This window comes from Cyrtonyx montezumae, unplaced genomic scaffold, assembly GCF_038088225.1.
Source record: "Cyrtonyx montezumae isolate F1298 unplaced genomic scaffold, pur_monq_1.0 scaffold_10, whole genome shotgun sequence".
In the NCBI taxonomy this organism is placed as follows: domain Eukaryota; kingdom Metazoa; phylum Chordata; class Aves; order Galliformes; family Odontophoridae; genus Cyrtonyx; species Cyrtonyx montezumae.
The window spans coordinates 148,072-175,730 of NW_027071826.1; the positions used below are offsets into that span (position 1 = coordinate 148,072).

The 27,659-nt window shown below is 40.9% G+C and overlaps 1 protein-coding gene and 1 long non-coding RNA gene across 4 annotated transcripts; one reads left to right on the forward strand and one right to left on the reverse strand.

Moving 5' to 3' along the window:
- Positions 1–27,659, reverse strand: HIF1A (hypoxia inducible factor 1 subunit alpha). 3 transcript variants are annotated; one of them, XM_065747575.1, is made up of 15 exons: positions 27,434–27,659; positions 14,567–14,757; positions 14,053–14,198; positions 13,870–13,954; positions 11,047–11,159; positions 9,771–9,973; positions 8,316–8,422; positions 7,982–8,129; positions 7,000–7,220; positions 6,533–6,813; positions 5,891–6,013; positions 5,272–5,666; positions 4,337–4,445; positions 1,532–1,658; positions 1–1,376 (listed from the first exon to the last, which is right to left on the reverse strand). In XM_065747575.1, exons 1-15 carry the CDS (start codon positions 27,466–27,468, stop codon positions 1,225–1,227), a joined length of 2,436 nt encoding a protein of 811 aa, XP_065603647.1. In that variant the 5' UTR covers positions 27,469–27,659; the 3' UTR covers positions 1–1,224. The 3 variants fall into 3 exon arrangements, 2 of the variants coding, with proteins under 2 accessions (XP_065603647.1, XP_065603657.1); XR_010622884.1 differs by lacking the exon at positions 4,337–4,445 and having other exon boundaries at positions 1,287–1,376; XM_065747585.1 differs by lacking the exon at positions 4,337–4,445 and having other exon boundaries at positions 1,287–1,658.
- Positions 5,612–7,409, forward strand: LOC136055828 (uncharacterized). Its single transcript, XR_010622886.1, has 2 exons — positions 5,612–5,682; positions 7,150–7,409. It is a non-coding gene; the product is annotated as an uncharacterized LOC136055828 (long non-coding RNA).

Below are 27,659 nucleotides of genomic sequence, written 5' to 3' on the forward strand. Positions count from 1 at the left end.
GCCTGGTCCACATATAGTTTATTGATGTAAGAAAACAATACAGTTAGTGTTAGATCCAACCACAAAGAGGAAAAGAACGAGTGAATGAAGGTTTTGTACAGTACATATAGGAAAATAAGATGCTTGTGACAACTATATATTTCTAAATAAAAAGGCTTCTAAATATATTCAAGTTATTGAAATCTACACGAAAATATACGGATGTTAATAGCAACAAGGTGCTTAAAACCAAAACATTAAAATATTGAGCAACTCAATGATGTACTAGATAAAAACTGCTAACAATGCAAGATGTTTTACAGTCTGCTTGAAATATCACCTATACCACACAGGGTAAGCTGAACATTTAGATTTAAGATCATACACAATATTAGCATTAACTTCAACAACTACAGGCAGGGATTTCTTTTAAGCTGGCAAAGTGACTAAGAACATCAAACTCTCTCTCTAAATTGAGAATGTACCCAAATAAAATGCTGCTAGCCCTTTCCAGATAAATCCTTTCCTTTCGACTAATAACACTCTTACGTCAAAAGCATAAGACAGCATTTAAGAACAATTTATATTACAACGTGACTAAAATAATGACATAATTCAGGTTTAAACATGATTTCATAGGCAAACAAAAGATTCTTCTTAAAAACTAGCTTTTATAAATGCAGATATATTGCATGAAGAACTGCTGGTATTTTTTAAGAAAATATATTGTGCGATTGTGGCTACAATGCACTGCTGCAAAGCATTGTTGTTTCTTATAAAAAAAATAATTAAAAAAAAACTTACTTGAACATAAAGAGTAAGAGATCACAAATCTTCCAGCTACCTATGAAGAGCAGGATGGAAGCATTGCCAGTTTTTCACGTGCTGACATTTTACTAATGATAGATTTTGGTGACTAACTCCCCAGCCAAAAAATAAATATTATTATTTTTTTTAATCAGGTGCATATTTCTAAGCTGCTATTGCAAGTGTGTTTTAAATGTAATGGACTTCAAAGTGTATGTACCAAAGAATTATAAAAATGCACTACAGTTGGAGTTATTGTTACATAAAGAATGTATTAAAAAGACTGTCAAAATAAGTAGAAAGGGGATCAAAACTGAACTAACTGAATTAGTGCAGTACTGTAGCCAGGCTTCTAAAATCAGATATAGAAAATATAAATAGACTGCTTTAGGTGATGATTCACCAGTGTCCAAAAAAAGGAACAACTACTGTGAAAGCTCAGTTAACTTGATCCAGAGCTCTGAGCAGTTCTTCACCCTGTAGCAGGTTTCTGTTGCCTTGTATGGGAGCATTTACTTCACAATCGTAACTCGTGAGTTGGGGTAGTCCACTTTCATCCATCGACTGCCCTAGAAGTTTACTCGCTATGTCTATAGAGGGAGGGGAAGGAAAAAAGTGCACTTTATTCACTTTCCTCCCAGATTTTTCAGGAATGAGATGAGCTTGGCTATGTCTGCATCAGTTTTCTTTCACAGCCCCTGCCCCCCTCTACATACACATTGGTTGTTTTTTTAGAGATACTAACCAGTTGATAGTAGAATGATTGTCTTTTGCTCCACTCCATTACGACCGTTTGTTTTGCATGCCTTTACACGTTTCCAAGCAAGTGATGCATTTCCTCCACGGTCACCTGTCTGCTGGAATAAAGACCCCTAGGAGAAAGTAAAACAAAAACTTCTGTATTGAATAGTGCATCTCTCTAGCCTGCTGCATCCCTTTTCTAAATGGGGGTGGGTGCCTGTCACTGGTTACTGATGTTGGCTTTATTACAATTTACAGTAGACTTCATTCAGAACTGAGATAAAATATATTTCCAAGTATAGTAACCTTAAAAATTACTTTTAAAAAAAATGGGATCAGATTTCAAGAGGTTACCTCCCATACACAAATAATTCTTGAATCCTGGGCTATCATCAGCTGCCAGGCTCGAGATTGGCACAGAGCTACACATAAACACCATTTAATTACCACTGCTCTCATGTGAGTAACTGTCAGGTTTTCACTGAAGTCTCAAATGGTTTTCTGCACTGGTGTCAGCAGTGTGGACAGGAGAGTCGGGAACCTCAGTCACTAGATTTTATCTACATCATGTGCCAGTTCACTGCCACCAACCCATCTGATCTAAGGCCTAAGGGGAGTGCAGTCCTGGGCCATTCTATTGCAGATACAGCTCTTCAGCACATCCTTTTGACGGCAGCATCCAAGATGTGGAGATCAGAAAGCTTTTAAGAGCTCCATATAATTAGGATAAGAAAAAGCCACCACTGAAACAAAGATGGGATGGAAGGAAAAAACACCATCTTAGTAACAAGAGGTTGAATCTGTGAAATTTCACCTTGTTAGTTAATGCTGACTGTTGTGAAAGAAGAAAAAGTATTTAAGAATGCTGCCATTATCCTGAAGTAGTAAGGGACACGCTTTCAAGTTATTAAACATGCATGCAAGTCAAAAAGGCAGTTGTGTAACAGGAGTTAAACAACTCAGAAGCTACATTTCATATTAAGATAAGGCACCTGTATTGTTCCTGTTCTGCTTTTTGTTTTGTTTTCCTACTGTGAATGCATTACAGCCCTCCATATGAGGAAAGACAGCTCACTTTTTTTTCCTGCTTTTATGAAATAACAATACACATAATTATTTTACTGTAGCACACCTTGTCCTTGTCTAATGCTCTCATTTTCCAGAAAACCTGAAGTTGTACTTTATTTTGTTTTCAATTATTTTCCATTCTTTACAGTAATAAATGCTGCTCCCATACAGCTAGGAAGTCATGGCAAGTTTTTTGCACACAACGAAATGGCTATGTGTTACAGGCCTGGAGTCAATATGAGTTTTCTTCTGTGCATGTGCAAGGCCTAGTCTGTACACTCAGATGCATTCTGGTGAGAGAAACCAGATGACAAAAGTATTTGCTTGTAATAATGTCACTAAGACCCCCACTACACTGGAAGTTCAGCTTCTGACTGCAGAAACTGTCCAAATATGTATAACATTCATCAGATACAAAAAGAAGGTCTGGCACAGGGCGAAATTTGAACTTAAAACCTTTAAAAAGGCACTTAACATAGAAGTTTGTGTTCATTACAGTAGTTAATATAGAACTGCTTGTGTTCTGCTACTTTGAAATATCTGTCAGCAACACCATAGCACAGCCATAGCACCACTGCATGTGAAAGAGGCAACAGAAGGCAGTAAGGCAGTAAAACTCATAGCAGAACTATGAATTTTTAAGAGCTACTGGAAGCAACTAAACAATATGCATGAAAGTGCAAAGCATTTAGCAAATAAGATCAACAGCATAAGTATGTTGGTTTGTTTTTATATCTGCTAACCCCATAGCAAAAAAAAAAAACACACGCAAAAAAAAGGATGTATTAATGCTCTCAGCTGTCACAGAGGACAGCAATGCTAAGACTGCACACATTGACTTCTTGTATGAGCAGAGCATTCAGAGAAAAAGTAACCCTGCACTGTAAAACATGATGGGTGACTACACCTAGGAGATGGACAGATTGCTAGAGAAAAAAAAAATTGAAAGGCTACGATGCAGTAGAAAAAAAACAAACAAGAATTAAGTAGAAACTTAAGAGAAGTGGGGATTTGCAATGAAACCAAGAAGAGAAATGCAAATTATTGCAAAGCCCACGATTTCAAACTACTAAAAAATGACATTAAGACTCAAAGGTGATAGAGAGAAAATACTGTTGTGGAAGACAACAAGTTGAACAGTGCCAACGAAGTGACAGAAGTCTAAGAATACTTAAGAAGTTCCTTTTGAATAGCTTAGATGGACAACGATGAGGTACTCACACAATCACAAAATAGAGAAACAACACATATGGTAGCAATGCAAGTTTGCTAGGTAATGTGAATTCTTTTCCTTTGTAGTTCAGATGTTACCTGGGCAGATTTAAAAAAGGATCCTCAGACTCAGGGAGAAATGAAAGACTAAGAAGTGTAAGAATACTGTCCAGTACTCACAAATATGAAAACTGAGTTGGAAAGCAGAAATGAAATAAATAAGAATTTTGCCTTACGTTTGTGCATATTCTGCTAATGGAGCATGCCTGCTCACATGTATGTTCACAAATATCTTCTACCTGATCAAGAAATGCGCTTAGGTACAGAGGGTACTTTGAAACAACTGACAGTAAGAGAACTAAAACATTGTATTTGCCTATATGAGGGAATTTTACGCCCAAACAGCTATCTCTGATCCCAGGATTCCATTGCATACTAACAGCTAGACTCAGGAGTGTGCACTGAAGCCTCGTGTCAGAAACTGCAAGGTTAAAAGTGAATATTTTAAAATGGTAAAAACAAAACTCACAATTCCAACTGCCTGAAAAAGTGAACCATCATGTTCCATTTTTCGTTTTCTCTGAGCATTATGCAAAGCTAGCATCTTTGGATTTAGTTCTTCATCCATTGCAGTAGATCTAAGAAAAATCGATTCAGGCTGTTAAGACGTTTCTACTGTTCTTGAGCCATTCCTCTTTTGTGGACAAATACAATACGACAGAACTGAATTTAAGAACTATACTAGTATTCTTTAGTAACTGACTGATTTAAATAATTATTGCCTAGGAGCACAGAAAAAGTTAGCATTTAATCTTTCTATGAAGCTCAGAATGAGTTTTAGCACAAAAAAAAAAGTTAAAAAAACAAAGCATACAGTTCAGTAATTCATTTTCTACAGAAGGGAGGGAGGGAAGATTGAGGAAAAGTCTTCTGACTATTTGTATACAAAGTTACTGTGTATGGAAGCTCTGATGTTCTGATTTTGTACAACTTTGCCATGATAAATAACCTGCTACATGTGCCATAGTTCATCATTATGAATTACAGCCGATTTTAAAAGCAATACATGTAGCACAGACTGTAGATGCCTCTCACCTCAATGAAGTGGACAAGAAAAGCATCAGAAATACTGTGCAGGTGTCTACCTGTTTAGTGCCTGCTGCAGTCTTTTTAAATGGCTATACATCACATACAAGAGCAGAACAAAATTATGAACACAGCTGGCATGTAGTAGCTGCCTATTGCATGAGATGTTTATGTAAGGGCTACTGCAAAAAAAAGCTGCTGAGAAATTAGAGAAGCTTACTGTATAAAAAAACCCTCCTGAAATGTGTGGATTTAAATATTAATTTCTACTTTGAAGTAAAATGTTGAAGATAATGTACATCAGTTGCAGTATTTCAAAGTGTATCATATACGATTTCTTGAATAAATACTAGGCCTTGAGCTTCACTTTTAAAATACCTTTTGTTCAGCGTGACTGTTATCAAACTGGGCACTCCTGGACAAGATTTTTCTGCCTGTTCCAGTGTTCCTTTTCCAGCTCTGATTGGAGACACAGTTCGACTCCTGTCCCCACTGTAAGGTGACGCTGGGGCACTACTCGTGTCATTTATTATGTGGACAGGAGATGACGGAACAATTAGTGCCTTCACATCATCCACATGTTCTGCCATTGGTTTTATTTCATTGGCAGCAGTTGACGGTGTTTGAGTCTGCTGAAGTATGGTAATGGAGGCTGCATTTTGAGAGCCAGAAGAACTGCTTTCCAGCGGAGACAGCTGATCAAAGGAGCGTAGCTGGAAGTCATCATCCATTGGGATGTACGGAGCCAACATTTCCAAGTCTAAATCAGTCTCCTGGAGAACATAAGAGGTAAAACTTATAAAAGAACATCTCAGCTATGACTTCATGGGTCTACTAAGCCTCTTCCTTTTACCAAATCCTTAGAGTAATTTTCTGTAATTTATTTTCAATAAAGCGTTATGGAAAAGAAGAATAAGGTTCCTGGCAGCATTTAACAAAATGAGAAGCGTGTCAAGAGCTCTAAGATGAAACGGAATTTCGAGTTTATGTACATTACCTGAGTGGAAAACGGATTTTTTGCTTCAGTATCTATTGCAAAGAGCTTCTCCACTAATTCCAGTTTGAATTCATTAGCCATGTCATTATCCACATCAAAGCAATAGTCATTGGGACTACTGGGCTGTGAAAACATTTTGAGTGCAGTTTTAACGTTCTATCGTTACGTTATTTTGCATCGTACCTACAGATTCTCCAAAAAAAAGAAGTGTGAATGCCAAAAGTAATTCTAATCTGTGGCTGCCCAAAACGAAAGTGGGAAAGGAAAGCATACACGTTCATTTACCCCATTTAGGAAGCAGTTGATTAGTTGGAACCCAGAAGTAGCCTGTACAATAACTTACTGTAACTAATCTGCTGCTTACAGAAGCCAACTCTGAATCATCCTTTCTAGAAAGGCCAATCTCAAGCTCTTCTTTTTCTATCACATGTACTACTGTAGACATTTGTAAGTCTCACTTCCATGAAAAGTTAATTCTCCCTGTGAAAATTTATTTTTCCTTAGAGTATGAGCATAACTAAGTCACAACCTAGAAATAATTTTAAATTCATGCCTTGGGTGCATCTTTAACTAGATTTGCTCCACAAGCCTCAACACAGCACATACATTTTAACGACAGTGTATCCAAATTTCATAACTAACCTCAGGTGAACTTTGGCTGGTACTTGCATCAGAAGGGCTGGTTGGTTGCTCTTGCACCTGAGGCATGGTAAAAGAAAGTTCGAGTGTCTCAGTGTTTGGCTCCAGCTTTGATACAACTTCTCTATTGAGTGCAGGATCAGCATTGCTACGAAGTGGCTTTGTAGTTTCAGAGGCAGGTAGTGGGGACATTGCCATATTTATATTCTGCAATTTCTCACTGGATGAGGGGAGCATTACATCGTTATACAAAGGAACTTCATCACATTGTTGTTCATCAGACTCTATAAAAATTAAAAGAGACCATCAACCTAAGTAACAATACTGAGTGTGTCTACGGACCTCATTAAATTTTAACAGTGGTTGAAACATCACTAGACAAGCGACAGTGGGAAATTATTTTATGAAGGTTACTGTAAAGTACTGAACTTTGCTAATTAGCATGCACTCCAATTTAAACACACACCCACCATTGCTGCTGAAATCTAGGGAGATAATCGTGTCTCCAGCAGCTGGAGCCAGCACAGTTAAAGCATCTGGTTCCTGTTTAAGTTTTTCAAAAAGGCTGTTGGTATCATCCAGGTCATCTTTGCTGAATATTTTGGTCATTTTCATTTCAGGAGACTCCACCGGTTTCAGCATACACTCAGTTTGTCCAAGGGAAAATATCAAGTCCTTCTGAACGATCCCACTGCCAGACAGAAAGGAAGATGATTAAAAAACATCTAGAATTCAGCCTTGACAATTTTCTAAGTTGCAAGTGTTTACAAACAAAAACTGTTTCCTCAAATGTAATAGACTAAATCTAGTGTCATAAAAAGGTAACAGACAGACATGACACTTCCATGAAAGCATGAAGAAGGTAAGAAAACAACAAAAAGTTATGAGATTTCCTTAAAAGTCGTCTTCTTTTAAATGAAGGTACTACATCTTGGTGAATTGGTACTGGCACATTCACTAGATGTGTGAAAAACTATCTTAGGACTATGCCACAGTTGCAGAAAAATACTTAAGTCTGCCTTACATTGAAGGTTTTAGTAAAAAGAATTAAGGAAGAAAAAGATAAATAGGATACCAGTATAGCTGCTCTGACTCCATCATTAAGAATTATTAGTGAATATAACTGTTCCAGACCGTGGAAAAAAAACAGATAAACATTTACAATGCATAAATTGTGAAATGCTTCTACCATGCTAATCCAAAGCACGTTGGTCCTACACTCATTTGCCTGCAGAGATCTCCCCACTGACGACACTACATCAAAGAAGCAGCTGTCTTTTTTAAGTCCTAAGCCTATGACTAGCAGTATTCTAATTAGAAATCTAATTGGTAGGAAAAGCAGTAAGCAGCACAGCATACTGAGCAGGGACCAGATTCTCAGCAAGTCAGAGATGTAATCAGAATCTTCCAAAAAAAATCATGACAAAAAAGAGCAATTCCTCCTCAACTTACCTCAACACATAGTTTACACATACTATGCACTGTGGCTGAGAATTCTTAGTGTTGTATATAACAGTTGCTTGAGTTTCAACCCAGACGTAGCCTCCTTGTTTAGCAAGCATCCTGTATTGTCCCGTTGTCACCTGCCCTTTCGTGAACACTAAAAACAGAATGGACATCAGCTTTAATTACAGGCAGGAAAAAATATCAGTTTTTAAGCTAGGTATTCTCTGCAGATTCATATGTGCAATTAAAAGGAAAACCCTCATTACTCTGTGGCTTTCCCCTGGCACTCTTATCTCATTTCTTGTACTTGGAGAGCTTTAAATACATCTCTTTCACTTACTATCGTGGTGTGTTTTGGTCAGATGGTCAGAATCCAGCGCATGATAGTACTCATAGATTGAACGACCCAGGAGTTCCTCTGGCTCATATCCCATCAACTCTGTAATTCTTTAAAACAAGAGAAAATTTGCTAAGCAGAAGCAGACGTGGAGCAGCACAAATACAAGAGCGTATGGATGCTTGTAGTTCCAAAGAGAACTTAAGAATCTCTTCCACACACAGCTAGCAGCAATGCTGGCTTACTGTGAGTTTTCATTTTGAAGTGCTTTCTCTTCTTTAATAAGATATGAGACATTTCAGCAGCCATAGGATTTTACTTGTCGTTGAATATTTATAAAGCATGTCCTGTGATGGACAGGATTAAAGTAAATCCCTGCTTTTTAGACATTTTTGCTTAAAAGTAGACAAGCTACTTATGGACTAGAATATCCAGCTTACACAAATGAGAATATAATAAAATAAAGGCATGCTTTAACAGTTTTAACCATGCAACTAAGACAAATTATTAATCAGATTTATTCCTCCCACTGTCAGCCTTCATAGAAAAGAATATTTTTCCTCAGCCCCTAGAGGGCAGTGCTAACTAGGAAAAAGCATTCATCCGGCCCTGCTCTACACGCACATCACCACCAAATAGCAGGTTTTAAGTACCACTACCAGCCTTAGAAAGGTGAAGTCACTGCACAGGGCAGAAAGGAACCTGCACTAACATATTTTTGTATCTGACTGCAGTAACTGATTAAAAATTCGTTTATATATATATATATACACATATATAAAGGAAAGTCTTAGCAGGCAGTAACAAGTAGAACCCAATTAAAAAAAATAGGCCAGTGATTTCCTTCACATTTTTTATTTATTTATTTTTTTTTTTTTACAAGCGAGAGCTTCCAAAGGATAATAAGATGAGTGTATATGAGACTACATCAGTGACTGATATATACCATAATACAAAGTCTCACTTTCAACTACAGATGTGTTGCATGAAGAGTGCAACAAAGCTTTATTTTACCTGACTGGAAAAAGCAGATGCTGACCTGAGAGAAGAGTGGGAAAGCAGCAAAATGTGCCTGACAAGTATTATATATGTCTCTTTAGTCTACAAAATGCACCACCTTCTCAGGCAATTCTCAAATCCTTTCCATTTTGTCAGCATCCAGAAAAGCCTTCTCATTTCAACGTAATCATTGCCACAGTACTAAAGGCCAGTTTGAACAGGCAGGTAACTGAGGAATTACTCACAAGTAATAACCCTACACCCTCCTAAGACTTAAGAACTTAGCTTTTAATAAGACATCCTGATCAGTCAGTATAAAAGCCAAAGCACCTCGCTGACAACACTGTTCTGCAGATAATCGAGTTACCAAGTGAAACTACGTAAGTTATCCAACACATACAAGCCCTCCAAATCATTCATTCACATGACTGCAGCTGTTAAGAACAGAGTATGTTTTACCTTTCATCGCAATAAGAAAATTTCATATCGAGACTGTGACGACTGAGGAACGTTTTACTGTCCAAGGGGACCTCAATGTTTGATGGGTGAGGAATTGGCTCACATATCAACACCAAGCATGTCATGGGAGGCTTCTTGTATCCACAGTGAGTTTGATTACTGCATGTGTCATATACACGAATGTGTCCAGTGCAGTGCAGTACCTGTGGGACAGTTACACTTAAAAAGAGACCAGACTGCTTTCTGTCAGACAACACAGACACACTTTCATTAGTGCACCAGAGTGAAGTTCCCCCCTCCCCACCTCTCTACGCTTCATGTTATCACCAACAGGAACACAACAGTGCTTTCAAACTGATTGCTAAAGTACAGCCAGTTCTCCTCATCTTACACAGACTGCTAGTGCACTCGCTGCCAACTCCTTCCTCTCGTGTCTGCAGAAGCAATGCCAGAAGTTTCTGCATTCCTGTCAATTTCTTTGAACGTTAAATTCATCACACTGGTAAGCAACTGACTCAGCAACAATCATCCTACTATGTCATTATGGTAATAGTATCAACTCCCATTTTAGATCTTCTGCAGAAGTGATGTTATAAGAAAAAATTAAATACATGCTTCAAAAGATGAGAAGGTTTGCATTTTCTGATTTTCCCCTTCTAAAAAAAGAAATCTGAAGTATAAATTGTTCGCATATAGCCAAGAAGAAAGAAGTTATTTGATCAAGAGCAACTAAGCTTCAGTTAAAAATATTTTTAACTGTAATGCCACTTCATATAAAAGGTTGCCTAAAGCAGAAATTGAAAATGCATTCATCTCAGACATTTATCAGACTGGGCTCTTTGTCCCAATTGCTACAAAAGGAATAGCCAACAATTTCAGAAAGAACAACACAGAAGTCCTTCAGAAGAATGTCAGCCGTCAAATTTACAATGCTGAATCAGAAGGACTTGAGTATCAGTATAAATGGCGTCAAGTATTTCTCCCTCAGAGGAGGCAGCTTTACACAAGCATTTAGTAATTATAATTTCTAACAAATGAATAACCTCTAATTTAAAATGGAGAATTAAAGAGTTTTGAAGAACTAATTTTAAACGTTGTTCCAGTTACCTCCCTGATGTATTCAGCATAAAAATTCAGCATATTGAAGCACAATCATTACATTAAATACTCACTGAAACTCATCCTCAAGTTACATGAAAAGTGTTGAAATACAGTAAGTTACAACATCTGAAAAGGAAGCTGACAACCTAGGCAAGTAGTCCTTTGCATTCATTACCTTCCATGTAGCAGACTTTATATTCACTGTTCTTCCCCTGCTGGTCAGTGTACACTTCATTCTGAGAAAGAAGCTGCGCTCTGTGTTTTGCTCTTTGCCCTTTTTCACAGGACCTAGCAAAGGGAAATAATAAAACAGTTCTTGGGCTCACGGATCCATATTCCGAATGTATTAAAACAAAACCACATCTCAACTACCTGTGTAATTGGAACTAAGGAAAAATAAAGACTGAAAACTAGCAGTACTTTTTTAATAAAGCTTTTCAGAATGAGTTTTACTGTGAAGTAAGAAAAAAAACCCAGAAGTTTCAATATTTTAAGATCATATCTGTAGTCAACTTGACAATCCCAGATTCCAGGAAAAAGATGACTGGTGGAAAATGCAATATATTTTAAAACTGGTAGGAGTAAAGAAAAGCACACGCAGTACGAGAAGCACTTCAGGCTGGTTTGCATTCAAACAGATCAGTGCTTTGGGCCCACATCTCTTCAGGACTACAGCATTTGACGTTTTTAAATTGAGAATTAACAGCTCGGCCATTTAAATGCAGCTGAGCATTTCCGTGGTAAACTGCATTCTTAAGAGTAAGCGAGCACCAGGTTTTTAAACACACTATTAGCACTCTTGGAAAAACTCAAGAAATCCAGATACAAATTAGTATCAGCGGTACTAACTTTTTAGTCCTGCTTGCTAACATCAGGCTCCAATTATTACTATTATTTGCCTTTGCAGGGGAGAACCTTCCAAATTTGCCTAGTAGCTCAGCTATTCAAAAACCAAACAGCCTAATTTGGGCATAGAAAACATACTGATCCTATCAGAAATGCTGCAAGCAGCTCAGCTGTGCATGGACAAAGGCAATACAGCACCCATGACAAGGAGGTGTGGAACTAAGTGAGCTTGCAGACAGACTCTGAGAGTGAGGACCAAATTAAGATACACCATGGAAGCTCATAACATATAAGCTCATATCAGAAGCAGGCTCACATAACAGCTGAATTGTCCCACACAGACAGCAGTTGCAATGAAATTCGTCTTGGTAGCTTGAATAACCAGCTTGACAGAAATCATCAGAAAACAGGATGCTACAGGTAACAGCCACTACACTGCATTAGAACACCCTCAAAAAGGGTAAAAAAAAAATAATGCAGCATTCAGAGAAATAAACATAGCTTATTTTGTAGTGTCTTTTTAAAAGAGCTACATCAATCCAGATATTCATAGCTGAAGATCAAAATGTTAATGTTACTGAATCCTGACGCTCAGTGCTCTGCTTTGAGAAGAGCTGTAAAAGACGGAGGAATTTCTCAAGCCTCATTCAGCACTGGACATTATTTTTGTAACAGCCAGCTTGGAAAGTTGAACTACATTCGGATTTTTAGAGGTTGTATTTTAGTTTCTGCCAATCAGAGCTGTATTCATTTCCACCTGCAAAATTCCCAGGAGGATTATTTAATACTCAAATCAAAATAATTCCACTGGTGTAAGAGGTGCAGTAGAATGCAACCTGGGAACACTAATAAATAAAAAAAATGTATTATTACTGCAATGTAGACTTTTGTCTGCTACCTTCATTTGCAAAACAGATTTTGTAATAATGCTTTCCAGACACCATATTCCAGTCTGGTCAATTTAGACACGCTACAGTTCATCTGCATGAAACTCACTAAGTTTAAGAATATGCTCTTGCACCAGACCAGTTTTTATACTGCTTTACAGACTTCTTCTCCCTCCAGATGCATTACTGTATTTCAAAGTCAGAGAAGAAGTCTGATGTAGCCTTACAAATACGCTTCAGTATTTGTATTTCAGTGTTTCAGTATAGGGGCAGAGACGTTTAGAAAATGCTTACAAAGTCAAAGCCAAGGCCCTTAACACAATGATACTGCATCTAGTCACTTCTGCTGAACTAAATAGAATGACAGCGAAACAAGAAAGCAGAGGTCAGTCCTAACAATGAGGTAATTTATCACCATCTAGATTTGAAGTTCACATTTTGTTTGATGAAACAGGAAAACAGAGAGGTCCCATTTTAGATCTATAACAACCACGTAAAGCAGATTTGTTTGGAGTCATGCAGGTTGGCAAGTCTTTATGGTTGTTAGGAAACCTTTAGAAGATTTAAATGCAATAATGCACAAGCATTTGTTAAATCCCAAAGTGCACAGCATATGTGAATACAGTGTTCTATTCTCTTACACGGAGAAATAAAAAGTCTGAAATCTGAAAAGATACCAATTTCATGCACCAATTAAAAGAGGCAGTGAAGCATAAATCCTAAAGCCCAAAATTAACAGTTGCTTTATGGGGCTTTCCAAGTGCTTCTTTTCTTATCCAAGGAAAGAGCACTTAATATTTGTAAGACCACCACCCAACTAGTTTTTCTGTATCCTAATCATCTCTACGTACTAAATTAGGCACCAGAAGAGCCTGTACAGGACATGGTTTCTTTCAGGAAATCTGAGACCAAGACAGACACACCAACTAAAACATCTCTGTATTGTTCTATGGCAGTCATTTAATATCATTCTTACCCAACTTACATCTAAACTAATTTCATTCCTGTTTCAACCCTCAATAATTTTCAGTCATTAATTTTGTTTTAGATTATAGAGTGCTAATGAAGTTTTATGTCTCCTACAATCAGAATATTTGCAAAAGATTCTGGCTATTTCTTCTATTATCTCTGGAAGCCTAACTTAGTGGTCTAAGCAGAAAAACATACCAATTTGTTCACTATGCCTTTATCTGGCAGATATCCAACTATCCTACTAGTGCCAATAGTAACTATCCATAAGTAAATAGATTGCTTTTTCTTCTCACCATTTCTGTGTGTAAGCATTTCTCTCAGCTCTTCATGGTCACATGGATGAGTGAAATCAAATACACTGTGCCCCGTCAAATCAAACTGCAAAACAAGAGGTATACAGGTGTCTGACTTATATATACAGAAGTGTAACAACTTTCACAGAAGTGAAACAGTCTTAGGAAACGTCAGTATTTCACCTGAGTGAGTCCCATACACTTGTTCACGTTTTCAGACATGTAAATCATGTCCCCATCCTCAGAAAGAACCATAACAAATCCATCAAGAGCTTTTAAATAGAAACAGTTCAGTTCCTTCTCCATTTTGGCTTCTGTCTCTAGCTCACCTATAAGAGACCATATATTTTTATTAAAGCAAATATCAGTCATTCTTCATGTATCATCACAAATGACTTCTGGCACCAGCCTGCAAGAGTCCATCTTGCAGGACTGTTTAAAAGCAGTATCATTTTCTCATCTAAGTGATCAATTAAATTCAAGGTCTAGCAATGGTATGGTGAATCTCAGAAAATCGGAGTGAGATTGCTTTCATACATCCATCAGTAAGCCTCCCACCTGAAGGAAAGCCTAGCTGTCAGAAATGCTAGGAATTTTTTTTAAAACGGCTGACCAGTTTCAGAAATACCTTCTGAGAAGGTACCTTCTCCCTCAGTGCAGCCCCTTTCCTGGTTCTGTTGACAAGTTCTGCACTTACCAGCATCCAGCAGCTTCCTCATGCGCAGGTAGCTGATGGTCAGCCTCATAATGGAGGCCTTGTCGAGGTGGGCACTCACAGTGTGTGGAAGGGGCAGCTGATGAGCAAGTTCGTAGAACACCTCTGATTCCTTGCTTCTTCGGCATCTAGCTGCATCTCTTGACTTTTCTTTCCTGCGTTCAGAACTAATCCTGTATTCAAAAAGTTTGGGATTAATACGAAAGCTACGAAAGTCTCTTTAGTTAAACATCGAAATGTCTAAGCTGCCCCGTAACCAAGTAACCAGTCACTGAAGTTGAATAATTTCAAACTTTAATGTACAAGTTGAACGCAATTCTGCGTATACAGTTCTGCTGCAGTTGGGCTCTGCCAGAGTCAGACGCAGAACCATGAGAAGTCAATTCTTCACTACAGTTCTTTCAGTCCTTACCTCACACACTCGACTTCTGCCTCTTCAACCTCCAAAACCTGTTTCCATCCTAACCCCTACGGTACCCCCAAAATACTACGTCTTGCATTATTTCTAGCATGATACTCTGGTAATACCATTCACACTTTCCAAGTTCTTCCCTTTTTACCCCCTCAACCCTCAAACACTAAAGCTACCATCCTTACAAAGCCTGCCAAACAGGTCAGATAAACAAATTCACCATGAGGTGTCCTGCTTCTCAAGTGTTTGGAAAAGTCCCTTTCCCACTGCTCTCTTCCCAGCAAATCCTCTTCCATTGCATCGCCCAGAACATGTCAAGTAAAGGACAGCTCACTAGCAGCAGGCATAAAAACAACTGTGATCCTCAGCCATTCGATAATGCCAATAATTGCCCCTTCTCCCTGTACCAACATCAGTGGAAATTAGGCCACTGCAGTTAAATGTGCTTTTATTTTTAAACGAACTATGGAAAGCAATATGTTATGTTTTTTGCATGGAACTGAGATACAAAACAGTTTCACTGTTGCACTCCAGCTGTGCAGATCTGTAGATCCCCTTTTTTTCCATTTACTTGCATGGAGGATAAATACTGTTGTTAGAATTCAAAGCATGAGTTTGAATGTTATCACAAAGAGACCAAGTGTTACTAGTTGAAGATGGCAGAAAACAGACCGTTGTATTATATTGTATTTTATTTGCTACCAACAGTTTAGGAACGACACTTTTCTAATTTCAGTAGACCACTGCCAAATTATCTTTGCTCTGTCTGTGGATCTGTGCAAAACTAATCTAACTTTTTAATTAGCACATCGTCTTATGAGAAGTACCGTAAGTGACAGAGGAAAGTGACTCACAAGCTGATATTACCAGGGAAATAAGCAACCAGATTCAATGGAAGCAGTTAAATACATGCATAAACCGCGTGCAGCTTGTAACAGCCAAAGAACCTGCTTAGTGTGTGCAGAAATATCCAAGTGGCCACGATTCAAGGCTGACCTTGCAAGCACGAATGCCTTGAAATACTAAGGAGGCTTAAAGAGTTGTTTCACAGACTAAGGAAGCCACCGGAATTTATTGTGAAATTAACGTGATTTTTCCAACAAATTGAGACCTTCTGATAACTAAGTTATGAGCATCTTTGTAAAAAAATTCCTGACACGCACTCAGTTCATCAGCTCCTGTGACCACAGCATGTGTTCCTCAGAAGCACAGCATGAAGTGACTGACCATCTCTCTTATCTTGCAGATCCCTTTGCATTCAGCCTCATGCTGAAGACTGAGAAATGGATATCTTGGTCTAAGAATCTGGAGGCCCCGGACATACAGCTATATCCTGACAGTTACTGCAAGAAGCCTGAGCTTTAATGGTACTGAAAAAATACTTCTGCTATTTAAAACTGGATGGATTAAACATTTGTTACTGGTCAGGTCTCAAGTATCTTTTCTCTCAGTGGAAAACTAAGGGTAGAGGTAAAAAACCACTCCCAGTTCTGTCCTTTTCTATGATCACAGGTTTTCACCTCTGACGAAATTAATACAGGTAATCATGCTTCCTTAAACAGGTTCACCTTTATACCTCCATTTTTCCTTTGTTAGCTATTCATTCAAAATCCTTTCACTTGCAAGAAGTCCCTTCTACTACAGAATTATTTGAAGTATTTGGTTCCCATTGGCATAGATGCCAGAGCTTTGTTATAGCTTCCCTTTCAACTGCAGACAGCACTTCTTACCTGAAGTCAAGCCTTAACAATAATGCTGCGCACTTCAAGTCTGAGCATTTGTCAGGCTCACAAGTAACAAAGAAACATAGGGAAGGGCAATGCAGGGGATGGAAATAGTCCTTTCTCATGCGCTTGTTTCCCCTCTGAAAGCTCCATGTCCTTGAAGACATTTCAGCTGGATTCTAGATGTTCGGTTTTAGGACACTCAGCACAGATTTCAGCAGAGAAGTCGGAACTTGTTGCAGCCCTTAAATTACTAATTACTGACTTGAATATTGCTCAAATCAATCTCGCAGTGCTGCTGTTAGAAATGAAACCCAGAGCAAATGAATCAAGCACTGCCTGCTGGAGCCCAGCGTTACAATGGGCAAAACAAGGAAAGCCCAAATGTCAGTAACAAACAGTGACGCCCCGGCAGCAGGAGCCCAGGTTTCCCTCTTGCTATATATTTCCATACAAGAAAGGCTACTACTATAGTTAGATATTTAAACTGTACAGCAGAACGCTTTACTATTTTTAGCTGTTGTTGAAAACTAAGCTGCAACTAATCTGGGTAAAACCCAGCAATTTAAAAGGGAAGATTAACCTCCAGCTTCAAAGAGCATTTCTTCAATGGATCAAATTAATGGGGAAAAGGTCTTTCACAAATGAAATTTAATTACCAAGTGAAGTCAGAGTTGCCTCAACATGGGATGTCACCAAATATGAAAAAGCAAAAACAAACTAACAAAGAAAAACCCTTTGCTCTTGCAAATCTAAGCTTTGTTACTTCCAGCTGCATCAAGTAAATGAAAAAGCACAATGTGTAGCTGCCAGAGAACATCAGTGTAGTCAACTAAAGGATGTTTAACTCCTGTAAAGAAACTACATTTCTGAAGTGACCTCTCAGCTAGAGTACAAGGGAGCTCAAGGAAGGGGACTTCAAATAATGAAATAGTTCAGAATCGGTTTGAATAAATTCTACAACTTAAGAGAGATTTTTCAAAAGTGCCTATCTTTAAAAATCTTGGTCTTAGTAACAGAAATATAATCTTGTTAGAGCAACAGGAACCTGAGCTCTGTTTGAGAAAGATCAACATCAAAAAATTCAAAATAAATAATTAAGATATCTATCTCAACCTTCTGTCTGTTGCACATGAAAGCACCTAAAGATTCATCACAGTTGAAGAGGGGATTATCTGTGCAATGAAAATATCAGAAATGCCTGTGCTAGGCAGGAAATTGCCAGCATTTTCAGGTATGATGTTTCCTGCCCAATTTCAGTGCCAGACAGTCATTTCCATTCTGTGTTTCTAGCAGTTGAATATAGAAGCAGAAAGCAATCTAATGCAAGATACATACAGAAAACAGGCTTCACTGACAATTTTAGAACCAATTCTTTGCACATCTATGTAGAAGATGGCAGCTGAGCAAATAACTGAGTTCCAGAAATTACCAGAGTTGGACACTCAAAGCAAAACTGTATTTCACACTGCAGCTGAAAGAAAATTCCTCAGGCTTCCACTCACTGCCCCCAGATGAGAAAGGGTCTAAAACACAACAGTATGAATATAAACAAAGTTTTACAGCAGGCTTTTGCAGCAAGCAAAAGCTGAAGCAGCAGCTACTGCATGCCCCAGCTACAGATGTTAGTGCAGCCTCTGCACTTGAAAGTACAGTTCCTCTAAGTATGTTTGTGGAGACTGTTTGGGCCAGAGCATCCTTCTATATGATATATTTATTGTTCATCAAATCATCTTGACGACTCCACCACTCACCACTGCATATTTCTATGAGTGACTCCCCACTTTTCTAAAATAGCCCCCACCTTTCCCCTCCATAAACATAAAATTAATTCACCACCACATTTACAGCTGCTGAATTCCTCCTTACTTAAGACCAGCATCCAAGACCTCAAAGATCCCTGGAAAATGCCATTAGTAACCAGTAAATTTAAATAAAAAATTATTAACAAGTAAAAATTGGTCAATGAACAGGTTTTAAAACACGTGCCATGTGAACTTTGCCTCCTAGTTTCTTGAATCATCACCTTATTTAAAACTTCTCCTTGCATACACAGTATTACACTAAGGAATCAGTTTTGTTTTTTTTTCCTGTACGTCACTTTACTGCTGCTATCTCTTTTCTATCCCTTCTAGCTGCACATTTATTCATACTGACTTACTGATGTTCTACTCAGATTTTTGCTCTGTAGTTGTTTTCAATTCCCACGTAAAATAGCTATTGTGCATGTGTTAATTAATCCATCCTCACCTTCCCTGATTCAGGTCCCGGCAGGTCCCTCCTCACAGCCACCTGTACCCCACCATGACCAGCTCTGTTCACAGGGGCTCAGCCACGCTCTCACTTCACAGCTGCATGCCAGATACAAGCCCACCGGAAAGGCACAGGCTGCCAAGAGCCACATTACAGCCGCGCTATACCCAACTGCTGAACACGCAGCTGTTCAGTCTTCTTCACTGACTGCTGGTTTGATTCTGCTCAGGGCTGCGAGACACAGTGCTTACTGAATTCTTCTGCCATGGGAAGAAGTCCCAGAGAAGCCCAGTGATTACCAGAGAAATTGAAGCAGCATAACGCTCCTTCCCTAAAGAGGCCTTGCTATGAAAAACAATTCACAATGTAAGCAAAGCACACCGCTCAAATCCAGTTACTGAAACATACGGCAAGCTTTAACTAAAACAAAACACAACACACAAACAACACCTGTTCATCTCCCATACAGCACACACAGGATCTGTGCCTGCTTTTCCCCCTTTTCTCCGCAGAAATTCACGTCCCTTTAAGCTGCCCAGGCTACGGCTGCCTTCAGAGGGAGCTGGCCTCTCTGCTGTTAGCTGGAGCAAAGGCAGGCAGCAAGCAAAGTAGTCAGAGGACTGCGTTCACCACATGCGCCTGCCTAGGAGTGCTCCTTGCCAGCATCCACACCTCCTCCTGGTAGTACGGGCAAGAAATCTCAGCCTGTGTTCACCAACACAAGGCCGAGCGTGCATTTTCAGTTGAATTCAGCAAGGGACAAGCTTTCCAGGAACTATATTTGCATGCAGATTTCCCAGAACTTTTTTCCGGTTGGTTTGGAAGGGTGCTCCTTCCTTCCCAGGCTGTGCTCCAGAACACCCACCCTCTCTCCGCTCACAATGAACTCTGAGGAACAGTTTCAGCTCTTCTAGCTTTTATGTAACTTACTTTTTAAAGATCATTGCTTTTGTCATTATATTTTATTTACCCATTAACTTATTTTGTAATCCATGCTGAGTTCTTGTGAGAGCAATCCAACACTTTAATCTTATGTGTAGTCATGAGCATGTGACCTTCTAGATAAAAGTCTTATTTATTATGAATGAACTTAAAACCCAGTAATCTAACAAAGAAAATTTATTATATACAGTAATTCAGATTTTAGGAGAGATTTAACTGCAAAAACTAGCATAACATTAAAGCTCAGAGACAATGCTTTTATAACTACTGGTTAAATTTTACCCCTTTGTACGCTTCCTTCTGACAAAAGCCATTTAAACTGCTTTCTTCCCATTTGGGTGGTTACAGGCATTTACCATAATTTGGACACCATCAAAAAACCGTGACTGAAAAATACCCCAACAGACTAAGTGAGCAAGCAGGCAGCTGGAGTTGAATTAGCTGCAGCATCACTAACTTCTGAATGAGCACTGCCTTCAAAATCTACTGCTGTTTGCAAAATGATAGCAGGGACGGCTCTCACTGACAACAGTCCACTGAGCTACATGTTGAACTACACACTAAGAGGACTTACTCCCAAGACCACAAATACTAGAATCATAGAATTACGTTGGAAGGGATCCTTAGAAGTCATCTAGTCCAACTCCCCTGCAATGAACAGGGACACGTACAGCTCGTTTCACAAATAGGCAAACTGTGGCACACGAGAGCCAGCAGCAGAGCCTGGTACTCCTGAACCGAGCACAAGGCCTTCCAAGATAATTCATCACCTGTGCTTGGCCTCAAACTGACCTGAAAACCTTCCTGCCTCCCTGCTTAGAAAGTGTAAGAAGGTAAAAGCTTCCAAAATTAGTATTTCTAATTAAGAGCATGGTGAAGTGATTCTGCTGTGTTGTTCTACTACACTGATATTTTCACTCTGCACAGAAGTTCACTGTATGAAAATAACCACAAGGCACAGAACAGCTGTTTGTGAGAAAATTACAGTTTTTTTGAAGTCATTTGGCTTTTTTTAGAATACAGCCTTTTTTTCTTATTAAAGTGGCATGTTCTATCCTTCAGGATGGAGGACGCACAGTAGTTGTGCTGTGTTTATTATTACAGAAAAGACACAGCTACTTTGAGAAGACAGCTGGACGTGGGCTTCACAGAACCGCCCTCCACCTGCTCTCCTCCGTTCAGCACTCTTGCTGTTAATGTCCTTAACCTCACCAAGGCACGCAAAAAGCAGGACACATCCCTGAGAAGGGTTCGGCACTCAAGCACGCTCTTCGTTAACAGCACTTTGGCAATGAACTGCTCTATCTTTGGATAGGTGCAGACTCGTATAAAATACCCAATTTCAGTCTAAATCACAGGTTTTAAAAATATATTTTATGGTACTGTACTCAAGTTTCTCAGACCAGAGGCCAAAGGACTTTCTTGATTGCTCTAACATAAGTTCTTACCCTTGTCTCTTCACGTTTCATTCTTCATCTGCTTTCACTTAACAGGTATTTCATTATCAAAGGTTTTAAAAACAAATTAAAACGAATAGAAAAAGAACATTTTATTTTTCCTGTATGAATAAAGAATCTGCAGTGAAGAAAAATGCTTAAATCAGTAGCAAGGATAAAAATCCTATGGTGATGTCAGCTGCACAGTTTGCAAGAAAAAAGCCCTTTCTGAAGAACCAAGCACCGAACACACTCCCATCATCAGTTACATCACTTCCATTTAGAGCGTAATGTTTGCAGCTTTTACATTTGGCACAGATTGCTTCAAGTCCTCAGCTCCTTGCGATGCATTCCCACCTCTTGCAGGGGGTGTAAGCATGGGGAAAATGTGAGGAAGCCAACCTCTAACTCTCCTGTAGCGTAACAGTCTGGTCATTATTCTCAGTTGTGAACAGCACAAAATAATTTCACAAGCAAGATTCTTGGCCTCAGTGTTCTTTTCCTTTTTGAAACGCAAGAACTGTCGTAACACACCATCAATCTGGTTTTGGTTTAGTGATGCATTCTGGTAAACAAAATGGGTCATCTTTTCAGGCAACGCTTCCAGGTTTATTGCAAATTGAACTGAAAGGGATGCTTTGTAAATTACAAAGTTGTTTAGTGAATCCTTTCACTGTTATGAATATAAGAGCACAGATTTTTTCACAACTCTGATTCAGTTTTGTCAGCTCTTTATTAGAAATCCAGGCTCTACTTTTACGCAGCGAGTAATATTTTTCCTCCGAATGCTTAACAAGAACTCATTCATACCACACCGAATTGAACAGAATTTATAGTTTCTCCACACAGCCTATGATGTACACGTCTATTATGTATTAGTTATCTTAAAGGAACTACTAATGCATCTTCTTGAAGCACCAGTTCTTCAGCTTCAGACGACGCATTTCAAATGCCTGGGTAAAAAAAACTGCAACCTTTTACAAGGCTACATTGCTGTACAAGTCCTAATATCATCCGGCTCCGACAGAAAGAACTGACACACTATGAATATGATGAGACTCATCTCTATCGATGTGCTTATTCTGATATCTTGCACTAAATCCCCAGGCTGGTACAAACAGGCATAGCTTCAATGAACCTGTGCTCATTTACATCAACCGAGGCTATGGCTCCACATCAAAGAACCCTGAAGCATTCGTCACTTACATAAACTGTATTTAAATATATGTGTATATAAATATCCTGGCATGTATTCGCTTGATTTCATGTTTCCAATCACTTCAGAGCTTATTTAGCTTAAAACAAACTATGAAAGTTGACAAGATGTCTCAGTACAAGAAACCTCTGCTAGCCTTCATAGCCAATTGTCATCTGGAAACCTGTGCCTTCCCTGAATTTTCTGTCACTAAAGTGCAAAGGCTCCTCTCTTCTTGGCTATTTCTATACATCTCAAGGCCACAATGTCCTGAGGAGTCTCCCATCTTGAGGCAATATTCAGTGGAAAACATTCTCCTGCATGCTCTCCTGTCCACCCTCATGTGAAAGAAGGCTCTTGAGAGAGGCTCCAAAAATTTCTCGGATGTGAAGGAGAAAGGGCTGTCATGACATGAAAAGATGATTAAGGTATAAGTTATTTCCATGCATTGCCTATGATTTTTTGAGGCATGTAAACACCTGCCTATATACCCGTGTAGGTGAAGATAAAAGCAGCACTTGAGCTAATGACTTGTCATCTGGAACATTCCTCTTTCCTTTTGGGCATCAGTGAACAACACAAGAGGTACTGAAGTTCTAGCAAGATTTGTTTTTGTTTTCAAGTATTTTGTTTTTAAAGAGCACACTGTAACCCGATCTGCATTTACATCTCCTTAAGAGCAGCATCAAGGAAATCTTGGTACTCCCTTATGCCACGCTGAGCCATGCCTGCCTGGCTTTACGGAACCATGCCTGAGAATTGTTTTGCTAGTGTATCATAACACCAAGTTCTTAATGAGACAACAATGACCATTTTTTCCCCTTCAGTGCAAAACTGCATACACAAAAACTGTCTTCTGTTATGCAACGTTCCCTCTCATTCTGAAAACCCCATGAGAACCCAGCTGAAATCCAGCGTAAGGCACATCACTGCCGTGTGATTCCTGCACAGCGTGAGTGCATGAGAATTTAATCTATTTTATTACAGAGGCTCAGCAATAGTCTTCAAGGCTTTCAGATAAGAAAAACACCAAGGAGAACGTGCACACTCTCTTGAGAGCTTCAGAAGCGTTGGTGCTAACTCCAAAAGACTGCCAACATTAGATAGCATTGTGAATGGGTGGATTTATTTTTCCCAACTTCACCATCAGAAATCAAAGAGTCCTGGGAACAGCTTTATGAACTCCAGGCTCATAATTCAAGGATGTTCAAAGAACAAAGGTCTAGCAAGCTGTTTTCACTCCACCCAGAGGAAGAAAAGGCACCTCTCACTAAACACATGCTGTTATGTCTCAGTAGCGCTACTCTTGGTGACAGTATGGTCTTCTCAGATCTCTCATCTGGTGGCATGCAGGCACGTTTCTCAGGGCACACAAACTACATATTTTAATATAACCTTAGTTTAAGCTCAAGAAGCCCTCGACAGACGTTTTACAGGAAAGATAAAGCAACCTGAGAATGGGGATCGTAGTGAGAGGAGGAAATAAGATAGATTTGCTACATCACACCTCAACCTTTAAATCAGTAGCTCACCAACTGCCAGGCTTCAGGTGCCAGTGTCAGTACACAGCCCCTTGCCACCTGAGCTCCCCAGCACACCCACCCCAGAGCTCTCCACTCGGTGTAGAGCACTGTAAGCATGCCACCCACAGGCTCCAGCAGAGGGGCTGGGGAGACTGTTTTGAAAGGACAGAGCAAACATCCCTAAACAAAACCCAGAAACTCCCTCCCGCTGCTCCCACCACCACACTACGAGATACTCAAACCTTCACCTACAAAGCAAACCAAACCACCAGCAGTGCAAAATTAAGACAAAGTATCTGCAGCAGGCAAATCCTCCACAGCCGCTCCTTGCTCATTTTGTGCGCCTTGAAAAGCGGAAGGCAATGCCACAGCACTACACTGCTGCCTTCATTTCAGTCAAAAGTGAATTCCGACCACTTCTGCGGAAGGCACATCTAGTTTGAGGAAACAGCAAAGAACAGACAATTCTGGCAATGGCTTTAAAGTCCTAAGGGAAGCCAAACCCAGAAAAATCCAGAAAGCTGGAAGAACACTTTATGTAAGCCGTGAACTGCTCTGCCCTCCCCGTACCTGCAGGGAGATTCTATGGAAGACTGAAAAAGTTTTCTCCTCTTCTTCCAACACAGAAAGGTACAGTTATCACATATACAAAAGGTTTTTTTGTTAGCTTTCAACCCCATTATGGTGGCTCAGTTCCACCAGCACTGAAAGAAACGTACAGACAGAAAGCAGTGGCATGCACAAATCCTCACAGCCCCATGCAGGTCTAAGGATCAGAGCCAGCAGCAGCAAAGCAGGCACCACGGGTAAGTTTGGGCTATGACCTCAGTGGCAGGGATGCAGCACAAAACCCCCACTTTTTTCTCTGAAAAAAAAAAAAAAAAAAAAAAACCAACACTTTTCCCTATCATCTTTCCTCTGAGATGCCAGATGATCCAAGTCCCAACTACAAGAAATTGAAAAGCTTTTTTCAGCTTCTCAGATGCTCCAGTCACTACAGTATATCATACCATCTTCAAGACCTGGACTGGGTGCTCAAGAACATACTGCTTACAAACCTGCTTGTCACCGAGATTGTTTTTAAGTAACTATTACCCTAAATGTACTTGAAACGCTGTGAGATCCACTCTCCTAGTAACAAAGTACTGCCGAATGGAAGAAAAGATTGTCCCAGCATGAGCCACCTGTTTGCTGAAAGAACATTCAGAAAGTCAGAAGATGTTTAAATCAGAATAAAATCGTTGATATAAGCAGACAAAGCTCCTGAGAACACAGTTTGACTCACTCCATACACTGAGACAAACTGAGTCCTTGCAATATGAGGGGGGAAACTATGAGAAGCACACAAAAATGCTCCGATTACTGAGGAACAGCTAAAATCCAAGTAACTGCCAATACATAGTGGCACTGCTGATACGCATAGGGGCCAGGATTCCTTGAGAAATCAAACAAGACTGAAACTTGGAACTACCCAAAAGAATGCATGCCACAAGCGCCTAAGTGAATCTGCTTCCAGTTACTGTGATGACTGAATTCCACTTATGTAAGAATGAGGGACACACAGGGTCAAAATTCACGATTTCTGCATCATTAGCACATCATCAGCACGCAACAAGCTTCACTAACTACCGAGAGATAAACACCCAAATGCAAGCACGGCAAGAAACGTCCCTAACGCATGCCGATAGCAACCTGTGCCACATCCAAGCCGTCCCATTGAAAGACAGGACAGGAGGAGGCTCTCCCCACAGGTGCTCTGAACAGGGACACTGTCAAACCTACACCTCTCCAAACCAACACAGGCTCTTAAGCAATGCTTGAGATCTACTGCAACTTCTCTGCTGAGCTCACATCCTTCCTTTTTCACTTTGCTGTCTTTGCTCAACTGCAGGCCCGCAGCCCCAGGACCAGCACAACGCCAGCTTTGTGTTTTCCATTAAAGCATACCCTGCACCAGAGGTAACCTCAATACTCCTCGCTACTTTATAAGAAACATTCCCAACCTTGAACTCTGCCTATAGGAAGCAGGAGACAACGAATGCTCCTTCTTAAGCCACCCCTTTAGGAAGGGCAGGATAAGCCATGCATACTGATTCTTGCATTCTGAAGAAAGCAGATTACATCCAGGATAAGGAGACTGAAAACAAATAAATAAGTACCGAGGAGGGATGGAACAGTAAGCGAAAAACAACAAATGCTCGAGTACAAAGAAAAAAAGCAACAGAGAAAACCTTAAAGTCTCAAACCCCCTCTCTAGAGCTGCCACAAAACGAGGCCAAAGCACAAGACAAACCCTGCTGTCACAGTTTTCTGAGGCTTCCCAATAGCTCAGAGAAGGAGAAAACAAAGTGGTGCACCCCTGTAGCTATTTCATCGGGCTGAAAGCCTCAACGCGTCCACCCGGTGACGTTATCACAGAGATGGCACTGTGCTAGCGGGGGGGCACAGAGGTAGAGCGTTCCCAGCCCCACGCTCCGTGCCCGCAGCTCAGCGCGAAGCTCCACATCCACGTTAGCAGCCGGCCAGCTCCTCCCCAGCCCCGCTTCCATCCCGCCCGCTCATCCCACCCGACGCGCACCTCGAGAAATGCCCCGACATCAGCGCACCCACGCGCTGCTCCCCGCAGCCGCCCCGCGGCCGCCAGCCCTCCGCGCAGCGCATTGGCGGAGCGCCCCATCGGAAGATCGGATCACCTGAACGCCTCGACTCCATAACTTCGCCGTGCAACAAAAGCTTCGCGGCCTTTATTTCCCCTTCTCTCTCTCTAATTTGAGCTCACGATCCTCGGTGAATTATTCATCCTCCGCAGCTCGCATTGTTCGGCGGCCGCCTCCCCCCACCGCCACGCTTCCCTCGAGCTCCAGACGCTGAAATCGTCCCTTTCCCAGCAAAACGGGAGCATAGCAGCAGATGAAAGGCTCGCCGGCAAGGCGCAATCCCTCCCTCCCTCCTCCTTTCGGGAAACAACCGCAGCTTTGTGGACCGCACCGCACACATCCTCAGCACCGAGCCCAACGCACACGTTTTCCCTTTCCCCGCTTCTGATTCCCACCTCCGCTCCTACACACACACAGCGTACTCCATCCCCCCGCTCCCCCGCACCCCCACCGCGCGGAGCCGCATCTCGGGCCCTCGCCCCCACAGCCCAGCACACGGGAACCCCCGGCATCGCGGGGCCGCGGCCCCCGCCGACAAAATGGCGACGTGGACGGCGGCGGGAGGAGGAGGAGGAATGAAAGAGCGGAGCGCGCTGCGGGGCGGCGGGCTGAAGGCGCGGGGAGAGGAAGGGAAGAAAGAGGAGAGGAGAGCAGGGGGCCCGGCGCGGGGTGCCGGGGAGCGGCGGGCGGAGCGCCCAGCCCCGTACCTCTTCTTGTCGGTGACGCCGCCGGGGCTGTCCATGGCGGTGGCCTGGCTGCTGCTGCTCGCTCGATCCGAGGCGGAGCGGCTCCAATGGCCGCCGAGGGGCGCGGAGATGGCGGCGAGGGGCCGGGTTTGGGGCCGCGCGGCCTCACAGCATCGGGGCGGGCGCCGGGGGCCTGCGCCGGGCGGGGAGGAGCGGACCACGGCGGCGGCGGCGGAGGCGGCGGAGG